We start from the raw sequence: 20,620 nt of genomic DNA, 5'->3' as shown, positions 1-20,620 counted from the left end.
CCTGTATACTTTAGCAAATATGGAAGCATAACTCATGCAAATTCTCTACCATGAATAAAATTGATTACATATATATATATGTGTGTGTATATATATATAAACATATATGTAATTTATATTACACTGTTCATAAAATAGCATAAGTGTGTTTCGTATTAAGATTTCATTTATGATGGAAAAATCTGTCCACCTTGAGAAGACATTTCAGAGCACTCTAAAGAGAAAACTTCACCCATATTTCTCCCCAGGGTCTTGACAGGATCCAGACTGTTAATCCAGTCAAATGGCTCTGCATGAATATCACAGCCCTTCCTGATATTCTCATCTAGCAGTCCTCTAAAAAACTTCACCTTATGCCACGGAGTCTTCCAGTAGCATCGTGATTCCTACCCTCCCATCCTACACTTGTGAGCCATCTTTCTAGGGTTTATTTCTTCAAAAATTTCTACACAGGGCCTCTGTGTGCCTGTCCTCCTTCCCATGACTCTTCCATTACTTGTCTCTCAAATTGCTTTTCTCCAACTGTGTTCAACTCCCTTTGAATTCCCTTTCTCTCCTTGCCAAGAAACTCCCTTTTTCAGTTTCTACTCCCATCTCAAAGTTTTCTACTTCTTTTATTTGAATCCATTAAATTAATGGATTTTGTCAAAACCACTCTTGCCTGATTTCAAGCAAGGAAGTTCAATGGCCTCTAACACAGAAACACTGGACTTGCAATTCCCTCTTCAGCTAAAGCTGGGGGGTATTCAGCTCCCCACGTGTGCTGTAAGCCCATGAATTAGAAGGTCTTCCCACACGTAAAGCTGTGAACCCAAGCTGTCCATCAGATCCCCTATAAACTAATGCTCCATTCAAACTGTCTCCCCAAACCCTTCATCTGCTAAATCAGAAAGAGTAATAAAGATAATGATGAAGATGGTGATGGTGATCGTAATCTTACCTCTAAAAAAACTCCAAATGAGCCCTTTTTTTATGCTGAAAATCAGAAACTAAGGAGGGGAAAAGAGAACAATTTTGTTAAGGCAAAGAAAACACATGGTGCAATAATTAACTTGGGAACAGAAAAGAAGCTATAATATATTTACACAGGCCCTGTGCTGAAACCCTGTGTGCTAAACAGGTCTTTGTTTGACCATTAAATGTCACTGAAACTCCCAAACCTTTGGCACAGTATTTACATGTAACAAAATGAGTAAGTAAGTGAAAAGCCACCAGCATGTCTTCTGGCAATGGACTATCCCTATTTTCTACACTGTTTTTCCTAACTTGAAACCCCCTGCATTCAGGCTTCCCGCTGCTGTCTAGACACAGCTCTGCTTTTGCTATCCACCCTGGGATGAGTCTGTAGCCTGGAGCCACGGCAGCACATTCTCAGCTCTCTCATACACACCCTGCATTGAAGGGCTCAAGGGAGGCTGCAGTTTCCTTAGCCCTTCTAAAGAGTCCAGGCTCGATGCTAATGTACCAGCTATCTCCAGCTAATGAAGACGTTACCAGATGACTAATTGTCCACACCTGGTGAGCTAACAAAATGCTTGTTCTCCAAAAAGCACTGGCCTGTGGAACTGCACAATGCCTATTGTGTAAAAAGGAGAACTGGAAGTTCACCAGCCCCAGTGCCCTGCCAGCTCAGCCAGGTCAGCTGGAACACTGGTGTCCCTGACCACCAGAGAGACTCCCAGGACAGAACGCATATATATTGGGGCCGAAAAATATGTTAATGATTTTGGGGAATTGATTATCATATGTATGTTTATTCTGGGACAATCAACGCGTATGTATGTAAAATACAGTATATAAGCAGAAACTTCCCTGTACTCAGCATGCATGGATTTGGAAGGAGATACTCCCCCGTGCATCCAACCACATAAAGAATGCCTGCTTCTTTATGTTACATTGATGTTAAGGAGTTTTTTACTTAAGTGAATTTTTGGTAACAAAGATAAAATCCAGAGGATCGACCTGGTGGAAGTGAGTGAAGTGCCTTTACTTTGAAAATTCACTTAAAACCCTTGTCATCTCCATTAACAAGTCTAGCCCTTCCAGATGGTGCAATCCTCCCAACACATTTAAACTTCTAGTTGGAATTTCTTGGCTAAAAAATGATGAAGAAGAAGTGATGAGTGGGAAAACCAGGGAGAGACATTTGAAATTCCGGAAGTGTATCCTCCTGTGAACAGATATGACTGTCACAGCACACACCAGTGAGTGGATGATACACACCATTACAGTCAGAGCAGAATTTCTAAATACAACTCTGAAGTATGAAACAACATGTTATTTTCACTCTTGTTTTTGACTGAGAGGCTTTGTGTTCCTTAAACTCTTACAAATCTAAATATCTAAAAACTTGAAAAAAAAGGATGCCAAGCAAACTTAATGACTCTGAAATATTATTCATACATCTGGTGGGCAGGAGAGAAATTTTCACAAAAGGAAACCTCACTTAGGAATCGCAGAGTCTCAGCACTGAAATTTACATGCACCCTGAAGGAATCCAGCCCTCCTCTCCTTTTAGCCTGTCATTTATTTAATAAGTAGCACAGCTAGAAAGGGGCAACAAGGAAAAGGGAGACTGGAGAACTCATCTGTAACCACTATATACCTTGGATATTCATTCCACCAGCAGCCCAATCACTGTTTTGCATCACAAAGTGCAAACGCAGAATAAGTACTTTCTTGTACACAAATGCTGCTAATACTGTGTAGCACTTACTAAGAAACAGCGTGTTTTCTCTTTTCTCACATTTAAATCCCCTCACTTTCCTTACTTCTTTTTTAGTGCTTTATCACTCACACTGTCTTTAGATAAATGTTTGTCAGAAAAGTAAAATTAGGTCAACCAGGAACTGTCAGATAAAACACATATAGTTCAGCAGCTTAAAGCTTGCTGCTTTTGCCTTTAGCCAATAAAGACCTGGGTTTGCAATGGCTATTTTTTCTCCCTATCCCTCTCTCTCTCAGTTAACCCAATAAATTATTTCTAAATTCTGTCACACTTTTATTCCCAGATTAAAAAATGACCTATTTAGCTCTTTCTTCTTTTACAACCTTAATTACACTTGTTTTTCTTACAGCTTTTGGGCAGCATCCTTTCTGAATTGCTCTGCAAACTACTGATTTCTTTTTGTTAGCCCTCTGTTATTTCCCTCCTGGGAAACCTAGGTGAGATTTAGTAGGAAGTCTCTCACCATACATACTTAAGAAAGAATGAATTTAAAACAATGACTTCATGCATTATGCAAAGTCTTACTGAGTTACTACCCTACCACATCATCTTCCCTCATCTTACTATTTCTTTTACTATTCCCTTGGATCTGCTTGGGATATACTTAATTTTCCTCATAGTAGCACATACAGTGCTGGTTTGGATTTGTCACCAAACCAGCATAGACAGCACCACTCTTTAAGGGTAGATAGGTATTTAGATAGGTATTGCTCTCACAGTGTCAAGCAAGGCCTTTCTGGACACCACCTCACCTCAAGCAGGCTGAGAGTGCACAAGAAGGTGGGAGGGGGCACAGCAGGGACAGCTGTTAACTTGTGTTGTGCTAAACCACAATGCTTGGATCTAAGTATGTTAGTAAACTGCAACCAAACTAAAGAGATACTAAAATGGCATTAAACTACTTAAATGCAGTGTAACAGACTCCTAAGAACTGAAACTTCCAGTGCCAAGGAAATATTTAATAGGGCAATACTTGCAAGCATTTTGCAATCTGTTGCACTGATGCCACGGAGGAAAGGATGAACACTATTTCTTACCTTCTGATTTCCTGTGTAAATTGTAAAATCCTCTCTCTGCTCCCACCTGCCAATTTGTTTCCTGAAGGTCACCTCTGCAATAGAACATCTTGCTGAAGACCTGGATTCAGGCCTTTTGTGTGGCCTCATAGGGCCTGGGACAACTTTAACACTGCATGAGGCTTCCTCAGACCATCATCAGTTCCGTACTACAATCTCAAGTTACCCTCGGGCAAGAGGCTCTCATACTAACCTTCATTTTCCCTCCTTTGCCTGCACTACAGTTCCAGCATGCAGGTCCACAGAAGGGCTTGTCTCTAACCAACATTTACCTGTCCTTGATTTTAAACAAGCAAGGGAAACTTAAGCTGGGATGTAGACGCCTGTATTAACATAGTTCTATACAGAAACATATTCACAGAATCATAGAATGGCTTGGATTGGATAGTAAAAATCACATAGTTCCAAGCCCCTTGCCATGGACAGGGACAAATTTCATTAAACCAGATTGCTCAGAGCTCCATCCAGCCTTAAACACTTCCAGGGATGGGGCATCCACAACTCTGGGAAACCTGTTTCACTGCCTCACCACCCTGACAGTGAAGAATTCTTTCCTACCATGTAATCTCAATTTACTGTCTTTCAGTTTCAATCTACGTTCTACATGCTGCCAGCACAGTTACATCTTGAATGAGTGCTCAACACCTTGAGGAGGGACAGCAGCCACGATGTGCCCTGCTGGACTTTGCTGGAGTACATGTTCTGAAAACACATAAAACATAGACAGACAGACAGACAGAAAGCCCTCCCTGTTGAAGCAGACTTTGTAAGAGATGCAGGCAGGCAATGACATATGAGATGTCACAGTGACTCAGGAAGGAAAGGAATTGAGTTCTGTCCTCTGATCCAAATGATTTCTCACATGAAGTAAAACAGCACCTCATTTAGGAATGGGATGGCTGTTTGAATTACACAAGATCGTTGCTGTTCTGCCACATATCAGCAAAGCAAATTAATATAATGACTATTTCAAATGCACAATCCATTTCAGTTTTGCTTCTCTCGTTTGCAGACTGCTTGGTCAAACTGGTTCAGATGGGTCTTCAGTGGGAAAGATGTTGGTGCTACACACTATAGTCACACCAGTGGCAAGTTTCTCAGGTGCACACAGAGAGAGCTGATCATGCAGCTACCCTGCAAACAGCCAGAGCTGTGAAATTCAACTTGCATCCCACAGCAACTCTGCTGGCCAAGTCCTAACAATCTTATGAGAAGGTCTGTGGATTTATCTGTGAAAGCCAACAAAAAAACAAGGAGACTCCAGAAACTTGTCTATCCAAGCAGCTCACAGTCATTGTTACAGGCCTCTGTTTACATCTAGTTCTGGTAACAAGCTTATAGTCCTGTTCAAAAAATGCAGAGAGGGATTTGCTCCACTCCTCCATCAGTCCTTCCGGGTGGCTGTACAGCAGAGACAGCCCAGAAAGAGATATCCAAAGTCTGTGTGTGCTGCTGAGCTACAGAAGAGCCCAACTGGGCAGGAAAGCAGTGGAGTATGTCACAAGTGTGCCTGTCAGACTGCCTCACAGGATGGATGCTGGATCAACTCCAACATCCCTTGGATTCCAGGGCATATTTGGTCTGTGCAAAGAGAGGATGTCTTGACCTGTGGTTGCTGCCAGGTCAGACTGTACTCCTACAGTGCCACAAGACCAAACTTCAGCACACCAGAGAGATCTGGCTGCCAAGATGACATTGCAGGGTGACTACCTTTGTGGTTTTGCCTAAGGAATGAAAGCAATAACTGAATATTTTGGGGTAATCACTGAACACCAAAAATTGCCAGGACAGATCATTTTTCTCAATGGAAAAAGATATTTAGGATTTTTTATGCTAATCATAACACCAAATAACAAAACTACTTTTTATGAAATTAATTGCTTACCTTTAGTCAGGTTTTGGCTGCTTTCCTTGTTCCTCACAAAAATTATGAATTTTCTTCTCTGCGCAGAAGTTGAGAAATGTATTTTCTGCAAGACCTAGGCTCTGTTTTTCTTTAACAGTTATAAACAGACAATTCCTTTAGTGTGACCCCTGCATGCTATAATTCTGTATCAAGGAGTTTTATGAGGTAACCCTTAGAACTTCAGCAAGTTCTCATTTGGCTATCATAGGCCTAAGTAAAACTCAAGACTAATTTTAGCATTTACTGGAATGTGCCACTAGAAAAAAAAGGTCAAATGTGCTCACAGGAAGGCAGCACCAATCTGAATTTTTGGCTTGAACCTGTTTCTTCTTGCAACACGTGACACTTTCCTCCACCTACCCATGTCAAGCAGAATGAATCACAGCAGCAGCGTCTGATTAAGAAGACGAATTTTGTATATACCTGTAGGGTAAATTTTTCCCTTTTCCCCAAAATATATTCAAAACAGAGGTTCACTATCCACAGAGGGAAGAACACACTGACTGAACATGTACTGTCCGTGCTGTTAATACCACAGACAGCACTCTCTGCCAACATGAGGTGCTTACCTTTAAAAAAAAAAGAGCAAAAATGTCTTTTCAGCAGTACTTTTTATTGCCCCTGCCCCAGTACGAAAACTAGTTGCTCTGTTCCAAGTCTATCAAAGCAGATGATAATACCCACTCACCATGCTGAAATATTACCCTTTCTGCCCTTTCTTTTAGTTGTCTGTCTTCTGCAGCTAAAGGATGACTCAAGATGAACTTTTCTCCTTCTTACCAACAGCAAAAGACAGATGGATGTTATCTATACATACATATATTAACATATATATACACCCACACACAATCACCTGTATCTGCTAAGGGTGATTTTTTCCTGTTATAAAAGCATTAAAAACATTTAAATTAATAATCAAGCACTTAATCACTTAGATCCCACCTCTTGTTTCCATTTTCAATCCTACACAGTGGTAGAAAGGAAACTGATGAAATAGAACAAAGAATTCAAAAGGCACATCATTCACATGAAGGTGAAGAACAAAAGCAAATGAACATTGTGGCAAGCCTATGGATATCTGAATATAATACAAGGCAAACCTCAGAAGGTAAAGAATACTATTTCCATAATTTTTGTTAATCAAGTATTCCATCTTCCCAGCGGTGTTCAATGATATGGTAAGAGGACAGTACCTCCCCAGGCAAATTAAAGAGACTCCTCTGGAAAAGGGGCAGCAAGCAGACAGGTTCAGCTGCTGAGGAAGCTGACATAGTCACAGCATCCATGTTTATTTAAGGGAAAAGTACTACCGAGGCTTTCTGTACAGTACACCTTTTCTACGGATGAGAGTTTCTCCATGAAAGGAGTGCAATTTTACTGTGAAATATCTGATAAGGCATTTTTTCCATCTAAGGATTTTCTGAATAAGGAAGCAGCAGCTGTGAGCTACAACCTCACATTAAATATTTGCTGGCTAGTCACTGAGAAGCTTCGTGAAAAGGCTACTGTCCATGGAAGAGATGTCCAAAGAAAAAGACTTTTGGCAGAAGACATGTTAAGTAAGAGAAATGCAGCACAGACAACAGTAATAAAACCCACAAAACTAAACCAAAAGAGTTTAGAATAGCCATGTAATTGTCAAGACCAAAGACCTAGTTCACTGAAAGGAAAGACAACCTGGCTATTGACAGATGAAAAGTGAGAAATCAATCTGAAATATACTTCATGTCAAGATGCATCTCAGGCATATTTTCTTTGGGTGTTTCATTCAAATACAGACAGAAAATATTTTTCTGGAAGGAATAGAAATGTTTTAACTATATAAGCTTACAAATATGAAAAAGAACTAGAGGGAAGAAAGTGAGACAAAAACCAGAGGATTTGGAAGAATTTCTGAAATTTTGAGTTGCTTTCACAAATAACCCAAAGAACATTCTGTAGGTCAGAGTACCAAATGTTTCAAAATGTCCTATTCCTCCTGCGGCAGAAGAACTAAGTATATCATCACAACAGGAACAATAAGGAAAACTTTCAACATCTTTACTTTGAATGTCACATCTTCTGAATGCACCATGCATTAAGAAGATAAACAAAAGTAGGCAAAAGCAGATGAAATGGTAAGTTTCAGAGCTGTACTAGCTAAGATGTCTAACTTGGGAATGCTAAAGAATACCTCACATGGGGGAAAAAAAAGGCTGCATGTTTTACTCTCTCGGTTTCTTTGGTGAAAATGATGAAGAGACAGTTTACTACTTAAACCCCACCTGCAATTTTCAGAAGCCTCAAACTAGGAAAGTTGATTTGGAAGAATAAATATTCTTTTTGAGAGGCATGGAGAGAGCAACTCTGTTTTCAAAAGCATTTTCAAAATAGTGTATGTTAGTATATTACTAAATGTAATACCAAGAATATACGTGAAGTTGTTGTTCTCCCCCCATCCCCACCTTAAGAAATACATTAAAATTCCTTGTATTGTATCAGATTTTCTACTTCAAAAGTAATTTATTTTTCTTCTTTTCTCTCTGAAATGCTCCTAAAGGATGTTCGTTACTATTTATCAAACAGAAAATGTGATGTGCTTCAAAGTTTATCCTATGGACTGTGTTTTAACATTCAGCTGAAAGGAAAAGAATGCATGCTTTATGTCAAATCCAAATTTCTGAAGTAATGCAGGACCTCTCAGACTAGTCCTGAAATGTGCTGTCCTTGATACAACATTATTGCATTTTCATATACAGCATGAACTAAATACTTTTTTGGAGGAAAAAAAAGGCTTTGCAGGAATTTTTAAATATCCCAATGATATTTTTATTTTTCATTTAAACAGACTTGTACATCACACAGAGCTTAAGAGCATGATTATAAAAAACAATCACTATCCCCCTTTATGTTTTTTTAAATCACAGAAGAGTTTAAGAGCTGAGCAACTTACGCAGAGGTCATAGCACTTAGATTTCTGTGAGGTCTTGACAATACTATGTGTCTCATAGATCTAATTCTCAAAGCAGAGAATCACAAGTGTCACCAGGCACAGAGGCCCTATTAAAGTATCCCCATTTATCTTTCCAGAGTGCCTTTCTTTATCACTTTATTTGATAGACTCTCATGTACAGGTTTGAGCTGCCCAATCTCAGCCCATTCTGTGCTTCTCAGAACACAGAGCAATCACAGAGCCCACTTTTCCCCAAAGTCAGACCATCAGTGAAAGTCTATCAGATTGTGTAAGTATCAACATCTATATGTAAACAAAAGTCATCAGATCTTCAGTAAAGGCAGTTTTTTCCTTCAGAATAATAATGAACAGCTTTTGTGAGAAATGTAAAGAGCCAGTATGTTCAGCACAATACCCCTGTGTAAGCCCTTCAGAGATTAAACTACAACATTAATGTCTGCTACAACAGTATTTTTATATAGTCAATTGGCTCTATGAATAGGAAATAACATGGTTTATTGCAAACAGCAGACTTCAAAAATAGGTATTTAGAAGTCCAGTTTGTTGTGGTTTTATTTAAACAAAACATGAGTTTAACGTTTTCATGCAACATTTGCACTTAAGTCTTAAATAATCATGGACAAACAGAAATAGTTAAAGAATGCACTAATTATAGACTTTGGTGAATACACAAAAAACCTCAGCATAATAGGTTATACAAAGTAAAGAACATCTTAAATACCTCCCCAAAATACTGCAGCAGCCGAGACACAGTGATATGCCTTGCAAGGGCATAGGAATGTAATTTAGAAATCATGTGGGAACTACCCCTTTCCTTTAATTTCACAAACAAGACAAAAGCAACATTCAACTCCACACACTGATTTTTCAGGTTATGTCTATGCAGTACCTTGAGTTTTATCCAAATAGTAAAAGTTAGACATGTTTATTTAGTAAACAATTATGTGGTAAATCTCTATTACATTTCTTCCTTGGTATTACCTGGAGTAGCCATGTTATTTAAAAGTGGGCAGGTTTGGTACTTTTATACTGATGTCACCAATATTAATATTTCTTGGGATCTCTGGCAGATTCATATTCTTTACAGCTGAAACAGCCCGGGCTGGAGCTCCTGCTAAACCAGCCTGTATATAAAGTGAGGAAAAATACAAGTCAGGCAAAGCTGGTCACAAGAAGATTCACTAGCAATATACACAAACAACTAATTTTTCAAGTATTTCCATGGTTACACAATTAGAAAAACCACATGGTAGTTGTGTTTGGAATGAAATGGGTTACTTGGAAATATTAAACCAGAAAGAGAAAACAGTTCACATATTCCTTTTTATATGGACAAACATGTAATGTCAACTGGATGGAAAAATATGATAGGAAGGAATAGGAGGCTTATCCAAGCACGTGTAACGTGCACATTACAGAACAGACAGTCTCGAGGTGTTGGATGTCCAATGTGCTGGCTTTGTCTCTTACCTATTCTAAAAGTTCACATGGCTCACAGCTGACTAACATTGGTTACAGGTTCAGAATACGTAACCTCAAAGTAACAAGGTACTGAATGTCAGTCAAATCAATGAACAGACACATACACAGAAACACACACACACATGTGTGCATATATATATATTTATATACACACAAATATATACATATATAGGTATTTCAAAATGGCTTAGACTAAGATGAAAAAGATAAACACCCTGTATCTGTGGGTGATGAAGAGCATGCAGACAGTTCATTTCTACAGACAAACTAGAATAATCTGTTGTCCCACAGTATCTAATTATATACTAACATATCTACAGCCCCCAGGCACACATGAACATTACATAACAATGCAGTTATGCCAAATTAAAATGTTAAATTAAATAGCACCTATTTTTTATTAAAGTCCTCTACTGCATGCAGTCTCTTTGCACACAAATCTAGAGCCTTTCTGTGTAAACATGCAAGTTTTACAATACAAAACTACTGACTTCCATTTAGTTCTCCTCTTAGATAAAGTAGCTGCCAAGTTTACAAACTAAGGTATATCATGACATGCTAACAATTTATACCTCAAAGGCCTGAAGACATACCAAAAATGATCTTTCCCTATTGCTTCTGGAAACACCTATTCAAAACCTTGTTATTTTAAGGACTATTAAAAAAAGGCTAGTAAGCATTACTGTATTTGATGTTGTGAAAAAACACACTATTCATTTTAATTATGGAAATGTTTCTCCTAAAAGTTCAGATTCTTTACGTGAATTTAGAATTTGCAATGTGATTTTACTTCAGGCTTGCCACAGAAGTGTAAAAATTATTTTTGATTTTGCAAGCAAAAAAGGCATGCAAGATTTTTACAAGATCTCTTATTAGCAGAGAAAGACATCATATTCCAAATTCTCTGAATATGTAAAAAGAATCCACTTTTATTTTGACGTTTTAAAAGTAAGATTAAAAATACTCAAAACCAATAAAAACTACAATGTGATTTTCAGAACTACTAGTTTTAGAGTGTGGCATCTTGCACATTCAGTAAAAAAGGAGCAATCCTCAAGTAACAAAGCAAGATGCTAGGAAATGTTTTAAAAAAGACTAAAACTGTACTAATGGAAGGTCTTTCATTTTAGGTTTGCCAAAGACTGAAGAAACAAGTGCATTTGCAGATAAAGTATTTCTGAACAAGAAATACAGCAAAATGAAAGAAAAAAAAAGACCCTTTGAGAAGTTTGTGTCATATTTGATTATTAAAGAGTTGGTAGGTGATTACTGCTCGACATATAACCTTTTCAGATTCTTGATTTCACTGAAATTCATTGCAATTGCCAGGCAAAATTACTGAGGAGTACGCCTGACGTCCACGGTGTCCACCTGGTCGACTGCACAAAAGGAGTCAGACACCCCTCACACTCCTCAGCAAGATAACAACTCTACTTTTTGAGGGCTATGAAAAGAACATTTTTTCCCTTTTACTGCTCTCTTATAAGAAATAAAGTCAAGTTAACATAAGATTTCCACTTAAAATCCTACCTACGGTTCTTCATTCTCCCTTCAAAAACATAACCAAAGTCAAAATAAAACTGATTAAAGTCTCAAATTTTGAACTAACCTTTTTATATCATGTGGAAAGCCTAAAGCATCACAAATCCCTAGATTTTAGTCATGGGATGATTCTCAGAAGAAGAAACAGAGACCAGAAAGCCATGAGTCATCTATTAACAGTATCTTCCCTGTCAAACCCTCCTATATAAGACATGCCAAGGCTGGGAAAAGCATGTGGGTGTAAAGAAGAAAGCTCAGAAAATCAAATCTCACATGTAAGCAAATCTGCTCTCACTTTGGCCCTGATATAACCCAAATTATCAGTTCTCAGAAGTACAGACTAAGTAAGACTAAAAAGGTGCAAAAAAGTATTTTCAAACCCTGCTTTTCCTTTGTTTCCCTTAACATCACCAAGTCTATCAGGTCATTCACTTTAGAGGCTCTTTCAAGAGCAATATTTTCATAAAGGGGAAAACCTGGACCTAAGACTAGTGCATTAAGAAATGCAAGTATCCAAAATCTGCATTTCTGAATCTGCAGTAAGTTAAAGGGGCAGTATTAGGCATTGCAATTTCTTCCTATTTATTAAAAAAACAGTGCAGAAGGCATGAAGCTGCCCAACACTATCCTTTTATATTTGAGAACTTGGAAATATTAATTTTAAATCAAGAAGTAATTACCAGAGAAGGTTTACTGGATAAAGCAGTAAGCATTTTTAATCCTTTAAATTCTATTTGCAGTAATGGAAGAAAATTTCATTAAGCAAAATCAAAAGTGGGGTAATGTAAACTGTTTTCCACAGAGAAGCTGAAAATACTAATTAAAAGCAATGAATTATAAAATTTACAACTGAAACAATGGGAAATCAGAAAAATACAGTAAGTGATGGACATGGTAGCACATGGCTGGCAATTCAAAGGAGAGATGCCTTCTGGGTGACTAGGATGGAGATTCTTTACCCTAATTTAATGAAAGTTATTTATTCTTAATGGACAAATAACATTTTTAGTATAACTAGTCATTATTTTTACCTACCTGCAACTATCCTCTTTACACAGACTTACAGTCCCTGCCTCCCGCCCCAATGGCATAGGATACAATGGAGACACAATTGAAAATTATTAAAAACACCACAATTGACACAACCACTGCCCTTCCACCCCCCTACACAGCCACAGCTTCCAACAGTCACATTACACGAGGACCATTCTGGATCACAATCAGTAAAGATCCCTGACAAAACTGCTGTGATTGTCAGATTACCTCTTTTTTTTGACAGTGAGATTATCTTTCACTATCAGATGCTGGAGTAGAGATTTTCAAACTATTACATTCTCTGCTCCTGTAATTCTCTGAATTGAGTTTGTAGAATAGTCGATACATAATATGAATAGTAGAATGCTATTTAGCACAATTAATGTCAACCCTATCAAGCACAATACAGTTACACAGCATTTCTAAGAGAAAGCAAACAGTTCACAAAAAATGTTTAATGGATAAAATGACTGAAAAGCACTTGAACTCCCAAGCTGGATAACTAATACAATTTAAATGCTATTACATCTGAGCTCCTTAGCACTCCTTTTTAGCATGTCAGTGAACTAGTACACAGTCCTTCCATTTCTTTTACTGGAAGTGAACTGTATTTACAAACACAAAGGTACTAAGGTTAGTACTTTCAGCCCTGTGTGCTTTTGAGGAGTTTTCTAGAGGCATCTGATTAATAACAGCCTTCACTATGACACTGAACTCAACAAGTTTCACCCATCTTTTTTGTCACATAATTCAGCAGGTAAGGTGGTGACGTGCAAAGAAAAAACTGTTTCACTTGAAAAAACAAAACACATAGCAAGCTTTAAACATGCAGTGAATGATGAACTGTCTGTCACAGCAAGCAAATGACTGAAACAAGTGAAGCTGAAACTTCTTAAGATATAATTAATGCAATTTCAGAAAGACAATATGAATTGCATATAGCTGGTATAACAATAAGCCAATACACCACAGTTTTGCTGCAGCTGCTTTGTACTCTCAATTTCATTTGTTGTTGAAGGATGTGCTTTAATGTTGAAATGCTGCATATTAAAATTTTAGGTTCCATTATTGCAAAAAATGCTTGTAATATGTTCATGTACTTTTAGAGTAAAAGAGCAATACCATACTGTATGTGCAAAAAAAAGCCACTATTTTATAGATTGAAGTAGACACATTTCATAACAGGACTTTTACTCTACCAGTCCTAATCTATCAAGTGAGAAAAATAAGGTGTTGTTAATTTACTTCAGTCTCTGCTAATCACTAGAGGAATCAATTTTCTTTGTACTTAACATCACCCATTCTTAGAATGCCCAGCTGATAACTTCATTTCAAAGTGATCCCAGCAACCTTGTCTTACTCTTTAAGAAGAAATTCAGATCATTTGGGAAAAGTATTGCACATTACAAACATCACTAATATGCATATACAAATAAAAATGTTCCAACTGTCATCCCAAATAATGCTACACAGAGCTAGCTACCACTAAAATAAATATATAAAAATACACAGCCTACTGGAAAACAAAATAATGAAGGCTAACAGTCTGCAAAATAAGCCACCTTTTTCCAGATATTTCAGAGGTACTAGGACCTCTCTGCTGCTGGTGTTTCATAGCAATGCTTCTTTTCAGAACAAGTATGACTTCAAAGCAGCAGGGTTATGAAATCATGAAAGGATGCAATACATAATATAAAGGAATGATCATGTCCCCTGCTTATGAGGTTAAATAAATGAACGTAATTAGAGAAAAACCAAAATGAAGTCTGCAAGTATATCAAAATGAGGCCAAACAGATAAGAAGACTTAAGACATACTCTTAGAAATTTTAAGCACTTGAATCACAAAAAGAGTAATGGATGGGAATGATTAATTATTTCTTTTTTTGTTTTTCATTGCCAGACCCAAAAATAAAAACAGAATATGTGTGAGCAAAACACAGAAAAAGAAAAGTAGCTTTGCACAAAAAGAAAAAAAAACAAAAAAACAAAAGAAAATAAACCAAACCAAAAACCTGAGATCAAGCTCCCTAGTGTTACCAATGAAATACAGAATGTATGTTACAAGTGTTGACATATTAGGCAGAGGAAAGTCATGTCATTGATCTTCGTCATGCGCTGTAGCATACTTCAAATTTAGGTTAAAATGTTGCATGTTACCAAAAAGTATTTTAAGCTAATGCTTTTACAACTTAGTTCTACTAAATCCAATTGTGGAGTTAAATTTGTTAAAGCTTAACAGTATTACAATACACTGTCCTAGAAAGACCACATAAAAAGTAAAGAGCAAAGCTATTCATAAATTAAATAACCTTCAACTGCTTAAGATGTCACCTGTTTAAAATACCTGCAGTCTGAATACACAGAGACTTAAAACAAGTGGGAATTAATTTTGAAATACTGCCATTAACACTGACTGACATTCAAACTGTTGAGCTAAACTAAATGTTTCAAACAACAAATGGTGAGTGATAATGATCACAAACTGAACTTCAAACATACAATTTCCTTCTTTTTCTGTTCCTTGTTAACATTCATGTTCAGTGACTGCAGATACCAGGGAATCTCAGAGCAAAATCCAGACACTCAGATTATAATGACAGAAAATGTATATCTGAAGTTGAGTACATGCTGACAGACCTTCTCATTTTATGTTCAGAAAACTTGGGTTGGATGGTCAACTTTGGCATTTCTACATCATCTTTACAAATTGCATGGAATATTTTATTCTCTACATATAGAACTATTTGAGTTTGCTGGTTTTGGTGGAGGGGTTTTTAATGTTTCATTCATGTGAAGCTTATTCTGTAACTTCTCTTTGCAAACAGGTAAAAGTTCTTTGGTATTATTTAGAAATACTAAATGGTGAAGCAAAAGCGTTCATATTACTTATTTTAGACTACCAGGGACAAAATTCTCTCAACAAAAAAGTTATTTCTATTATGTCATCATATCTTATTTTGTTCTCTGTGTCTTTATTTCTAATTGACATAAATTTTGCAGAGTTTTTTGGCTAATATTTACGCAAGTTCATACTCCTTTGTTTCTTAACAATGATACAAAGAAAAGTTAAATTCTAAAATGCAGGAAGAGAAATAAAATAAAAAATATGATGTCAATGGAAAGCTAGTAAAATACACTATAGCCAATAAAAAGATGAGGGAACTACAAGAAACTAGCACAAAAAGTAGGCTACAAGGAGTAGTATGGGTATTTTTACACATAATTTTTGAGTCTGGCCTACATAATTTATTGCCTTTGACATCATTTTGCTTTCCCTTTTTGTTAAAAGTACATTTTTTTCTAAAAGTCAGCAATACCTTTGTCTACCTGTCCTGTCTGGGAGACTGAAAGATAAAGGTCTGTAAGAGAGAAGAATGGAAAGAGCCAGAAAAGATCAGGAGGTTCAGAAAAAATGAGGCCCAACTTAAAAGTCTAAATCACACGCAGTTGAACACTCCAAATAGAGAACAGGTAGCCCAGATTTACCTACAATACTTCCAGAGGCTCTGAATAAAATCCCAATGACCCCTCTCCCAAAGAATTCCCTCCCTTTATCACAATGATCCTTTGGTTTTAGGATTGACCAGAAACCCATTCACAGATAAACACTAAACTGAAAAGTAGGGAAATGCATTTAAGACAACATTTCTCAGGGTAGAAATAGTTTCCTTTGTAGCCCATCCAAGCAGTGTTAGCTGAATCACAAATCAAAGCTAGGGACTCCCTTATAATGGTTTAATTAATCTCTGTTGAAAATATTAACAAATTCTTTGAGTTGGTAAACTTTGCTCAAACATATGTGAATTTAATAAATACATTCAGTCTTCTTCTCTAAATTCTAACTGAAAGCTTGCTTAGAAACCTAGTGCATAACTAAACAAATACCTGATGTCAAATACCTAAATTTATATATTACTGAAAGCCAGATGGGCACAATAAAAACTGAAGTATTTTTGGAAACATAAGCCAGTTACAGCTTTATTAGTTTCATCATTTCAGCTATACAAGAAAAGGCAATTTAACCTTAAAGCAGCTGTTTTTTGAATGCCAGAACTATGCTGGAGGTCTCAAAGCCAAAGAGACTAAAGCAACAGTGCTGTGGCACTCCTATAAAATACAGACTACATCAATAAGATTTTCTAAATTTTAAACATATTTTTTTTTAATTAAAGAAAACTAAGAAGATCCACTAGTTTTGATTTCTTAGTGACCAGCATTCAAAATTTACTAAGTCATTTCTGATTCTGATTTACACGGATTTGCTTGTGTCTTGAAAATATGTGTTCAGGAAAGACATGTTGGAAGATTTAAAATCTTGATCAAAAAGTCAAAAGGAAAAGAAATAGCAACCAGGAAATCTCTGTGGTTATATATGAAACAAATGATCAATGATCTGAGGATATAATTATCAGATATTGTGACGTATCTCAGCATTATAATTACTATTAAATTTGAAAATAAAGTCACTGAACTAAGGGAAAAAAAGTATTTGTGGTGGGCAAACCGTGAAATGTTCTGCTCCATCCTGGTCACCAAGTGTTTTAATTTATCACTGCTACTTCTTTACTTTCTATAATTCATTGCTGAATGTAAAGGAACAAGTTCCTATTTGCTTTGTATACACTTCAAGTTCTATGCGGTTTTTTTTCAGATATTCTACCATGTACTTTTATACTAAAAGCTCTTGAAAGAAAGAATGACTTCCTGATGAATAATGGAAACTAGCAACTACTGCAGCTGGCTGCACTGAATCAATGTGTTTCAGAAGACTAGTCAGAGATTGGTCCATGGTTGATTTGGTAACAGAATTTACATAATTAATTGCTTTCAGGCAAAACCAATATGCACATAACACATGGTAGAACACAGCTGCTCAGTAAATTCAGCTTTTGGAACATGGCTACTTTTCTATCAAATAAAAGAAAAATACATGTATACAGAAGTTATTCAAATATAGTAACCATTTATGAGAATAACTCCAAATATTCATCCCTGTGATAAATGTTTCATTCTAAGTGTGAGAAAAATATCAAAATTAACATTTTGGACATGTTCAAAATCTAACATAGAATTCTTTCAGATGTATAATGCTGAATTGTACTGCATCAAATCATAATACCTAGCTTTTCCTTGTTTTTCACATATTGTTGTCCTGTTCTTGGATACAGTTTGGAAGTTGTGCAAAACAGACAATTAAATGTATTAAAAAAACTTGAAGTGGCGCTGCATGAGACTGTAGAATCAGAAGAACAGTATACATTGTACCACAAAAAAAGTTGAAGAATTAATTCTCTCTTTACTGCACCTCAGTTAGAACTAGGAAGTTCTCTGGATCCTCTCCTAAAATGTGACTTAGTTTGTAAGTCACTTCAAGACTTATCACCTGCAAGATTTCTGTCTATTCAGCTGACTTCAACTTTAGAAAGCCTCCAATTCAAGCAAAGGCTTGTTTAGAAATTTGAATATTATGCTTTGATGTGTTCCTCTGAGGAATTACTCTCATTGTTTAGAATCCAGCACAGACTTAGCTAAGATATATTAGCAGCATTTTGGCTTACAAGGCACACATGGGTGACCTGAAAGGGACACGAACACTCTGTGTGTCATAGATAAAGTAATTCTAGGATCCTTTCTTAATCTAAATGTCTTTCCTAAACACAAATTCAACAACTGTTGAATTGAAAAGGGACTCCCACAACTTACGTGTGATCCCTCACTTGGCCCATTGTGGGCATATACAGAATATAATTTTTTCACTCATTGAAGACCAAAGGTTCAGACTACAAAAACTGCAATATTCACACTCCCTTTGATGTGTCTAGAAAAAGTGGGCTTTAATTTCTATCTAGTCAATTTCAGTCCAATTTATTTTTTTTGTGTTACAATATTACTTCTGCTATTTATTTCAGGTGCTTAGAAGCATACTAGCTGACACGAATATGTAGTCTTTGAAGACACACTTTGTTTCTTTATCTCATTTTACTTAAGTGCTAAAGTTACTAGTCCAGCATAACAAGTAGGCTGAAAATAAAAGGTTTTCTGCAAGACAAACTTAGAGAGCTACAGAAGTATCTTAATAGCAATGGTGCACAATGCTATTAGATACAAAAAGCAAAATCTAATCTACGATTAAGCTTAACTGCGACTAAGCAGTTACTTAGGATGAAAGGTACAGCACCCTCAGATACATAGCAAATTTTTGGCACTATAAGCAGGCAACTTACACTATTTATTTTGCAATGGACAAAGAGCATTATATAGCATGCATTTACTACAACCCTTTTTTTTAGTTTAGAAACTACACAGTGTATCACTCTTACCTCAGATTTCTCCAATTTATTTTGAGCATCAATCTGAGTGACGATTTCATTCATGTTGGTCTCCAAAACCATTCCACCCATGACCATTTCGGCCAATATATTATGGACCTAAAGGAAACCAAAAGAGAATTTAAAAATGCAAAATATCCTCCATATAATCTGGAAAAATGGTATCTAGATTCCTCAGCACAGGGAACCTATTTATTAATGTATTCTTTAAATCACTTAATGTTTTAGTGAATTGCGTAAATCACATAATTCATGTTAGCAATTAATCTAAAACCATTCAGGAACAAAGCTCATCCCCTCATGTTCTTTCTCCAGTACTTTCTTTGCTCACAGCTCTGTTACAAACTCATCTGCTATACCGCTTATCAATGCTAACAAACTTTCACATTCCTCTTTCTTTCAGTTCCCATTTTCTATCCAACGATTACAGTTCTAATTAGCATCAAAAGCAATAACATCTCTAGGAAGCAGGTTCTACAAGACTAAACAAATTACTCACAAACAGATGTGTAAGCACTACTTTGGGTTACACCTGGGAAGGAAGCGACGCTGATGCTCACCCACCATGGATCCCAAGATTAGGATTAGAAGTAGAATTGACATTCCTGAGCTACCTCATAAATATGGAGTCTTCAGCATCTACAGCTAAGACTGACAGCTAGGACTCAAACTGCAGGAGTACATAAACCAGCTGGGGACATTAATGAAATGGGTATGTTTAAATATGCCTCTTCCCTACAACCCTGATTTGAGGATGAAATCCCTGGGTCATGAATCACTACTTCAGAGTCTGCATTCACACTGTATTAAAGAATATGCCTTATTTTTTTTTAAGGCATACTTCTGCACACTTTCTAGTAAAAATCCAGATATTATATGATATTTTAATTCTGTTTTAGTATTTAAAGCAGAAGACAAGGAGCATTTTTGTACTTTTCAGAAATAAGCATGTACAATCTGGTATCTCAAAAGCACAATTTTAACTACTATTTTGGACATTCTCCCAATTTCCCTGTGGATTAAGGGAGAAGTAAATCTCTAAATCAAATAACCTAGAGGTAGTACACCAAAAACCAACACAGTTTTTGGTTTAGTGCCATACCTAAAACACAAAATTGAATTTGTTTCCCTGATAAATTTTAAGTGTGTTTCTAAACAAATTTATAATTAACGTGTTTAGAGAGGCTGAAAACAGCTTTTCAGGAGGCCCCTTTTGGCTCTTCCAACACAATTTTTTCTAAATATTTCTTGCTCCTCTGCCTCCAGTATCTTGAATATTTCATTTCTTCCTTCATGTAAACTTCTCCATGCCTTGGATCATGCTTCTTGCCTTTCTCTGAATTTTTTCATACTTTCAGGATGCAATATTGAAGTCCTATACAAAGTATTAAAAAATGTTCAAAGCATAGATGGCTTTAAAGAAGCTTAGTAATTTTCTTTGTCTTGCCCAAATAATTTTATTCTGTAATCTGTATATGAAAGGAAATCAGAGCTTTGATTAATAATGTTATGTAACTATTTTAAGACAGGCTCCCTTCTCTTAAACATGTTTGCCCATATAGAAGCC

The 20,620-nt window shown here is 36.5% G+C and overlaps 1 protein-coding gene across 2 annotated transcripts in view; it reads right to left on the bottom strand.

Annotated features, from left to right (window-relative positions):
- Window positions 1-8,494: 8,494 nt before the first annotated feature.
- AP3S1 (adaptor related protein complex 3 subunit sigma 1) overlaps window positions 8,495-20,620 on the bottom strand; it is a 29,232-nt gene continuing 17,106 nt past the window's right edge. The window contains exons 5-7 of one of the 2 annotated variants that reach the window (XM_085043675.1): window positions 19,045-19,152; window positions 16,042-16,083; window positions 9,573-9,787 (exon numbers count right to left, since the gene is read on the bottom strand). In XM_085043675.1, coding sequence (XP_084899801.1) covers window positions 16,048-16,083; window positions 19,045-19,152 — 144 coding nt within the window. In that variant the 3' untranslated portion in view covers window positions 9,573-9,787; window positions 16,042-16,047. Of the gene's footprint in view, window positions 9,788-16,041; window positions 16,084-19,044; window positions 19,153-20,620 lie in introns of both variants that reach the window. The other variant, XM_085043674.1, reaches the window with a different exon arrangement.

This window comes from Lichenostomus cassidix, chromosome Z (genome assembly GCF_008360975.1).
Source record: "Lichenostomus cassidix isolate B80296 chromosome Z, HeHo_3.0, whole genome shotgun sequence".
In the NCBI taxonomy this organism is placed as follows: domain Eukaryota; kingdom Metazoa; phylum Chordata; class Aves; order Passeriformes; family Meliphagidae; genus Lichenostomus; species Lichenostomus cassidix.
This window is presented reverse-complemented; position numbering and strand designations above follow the sequence as displayed.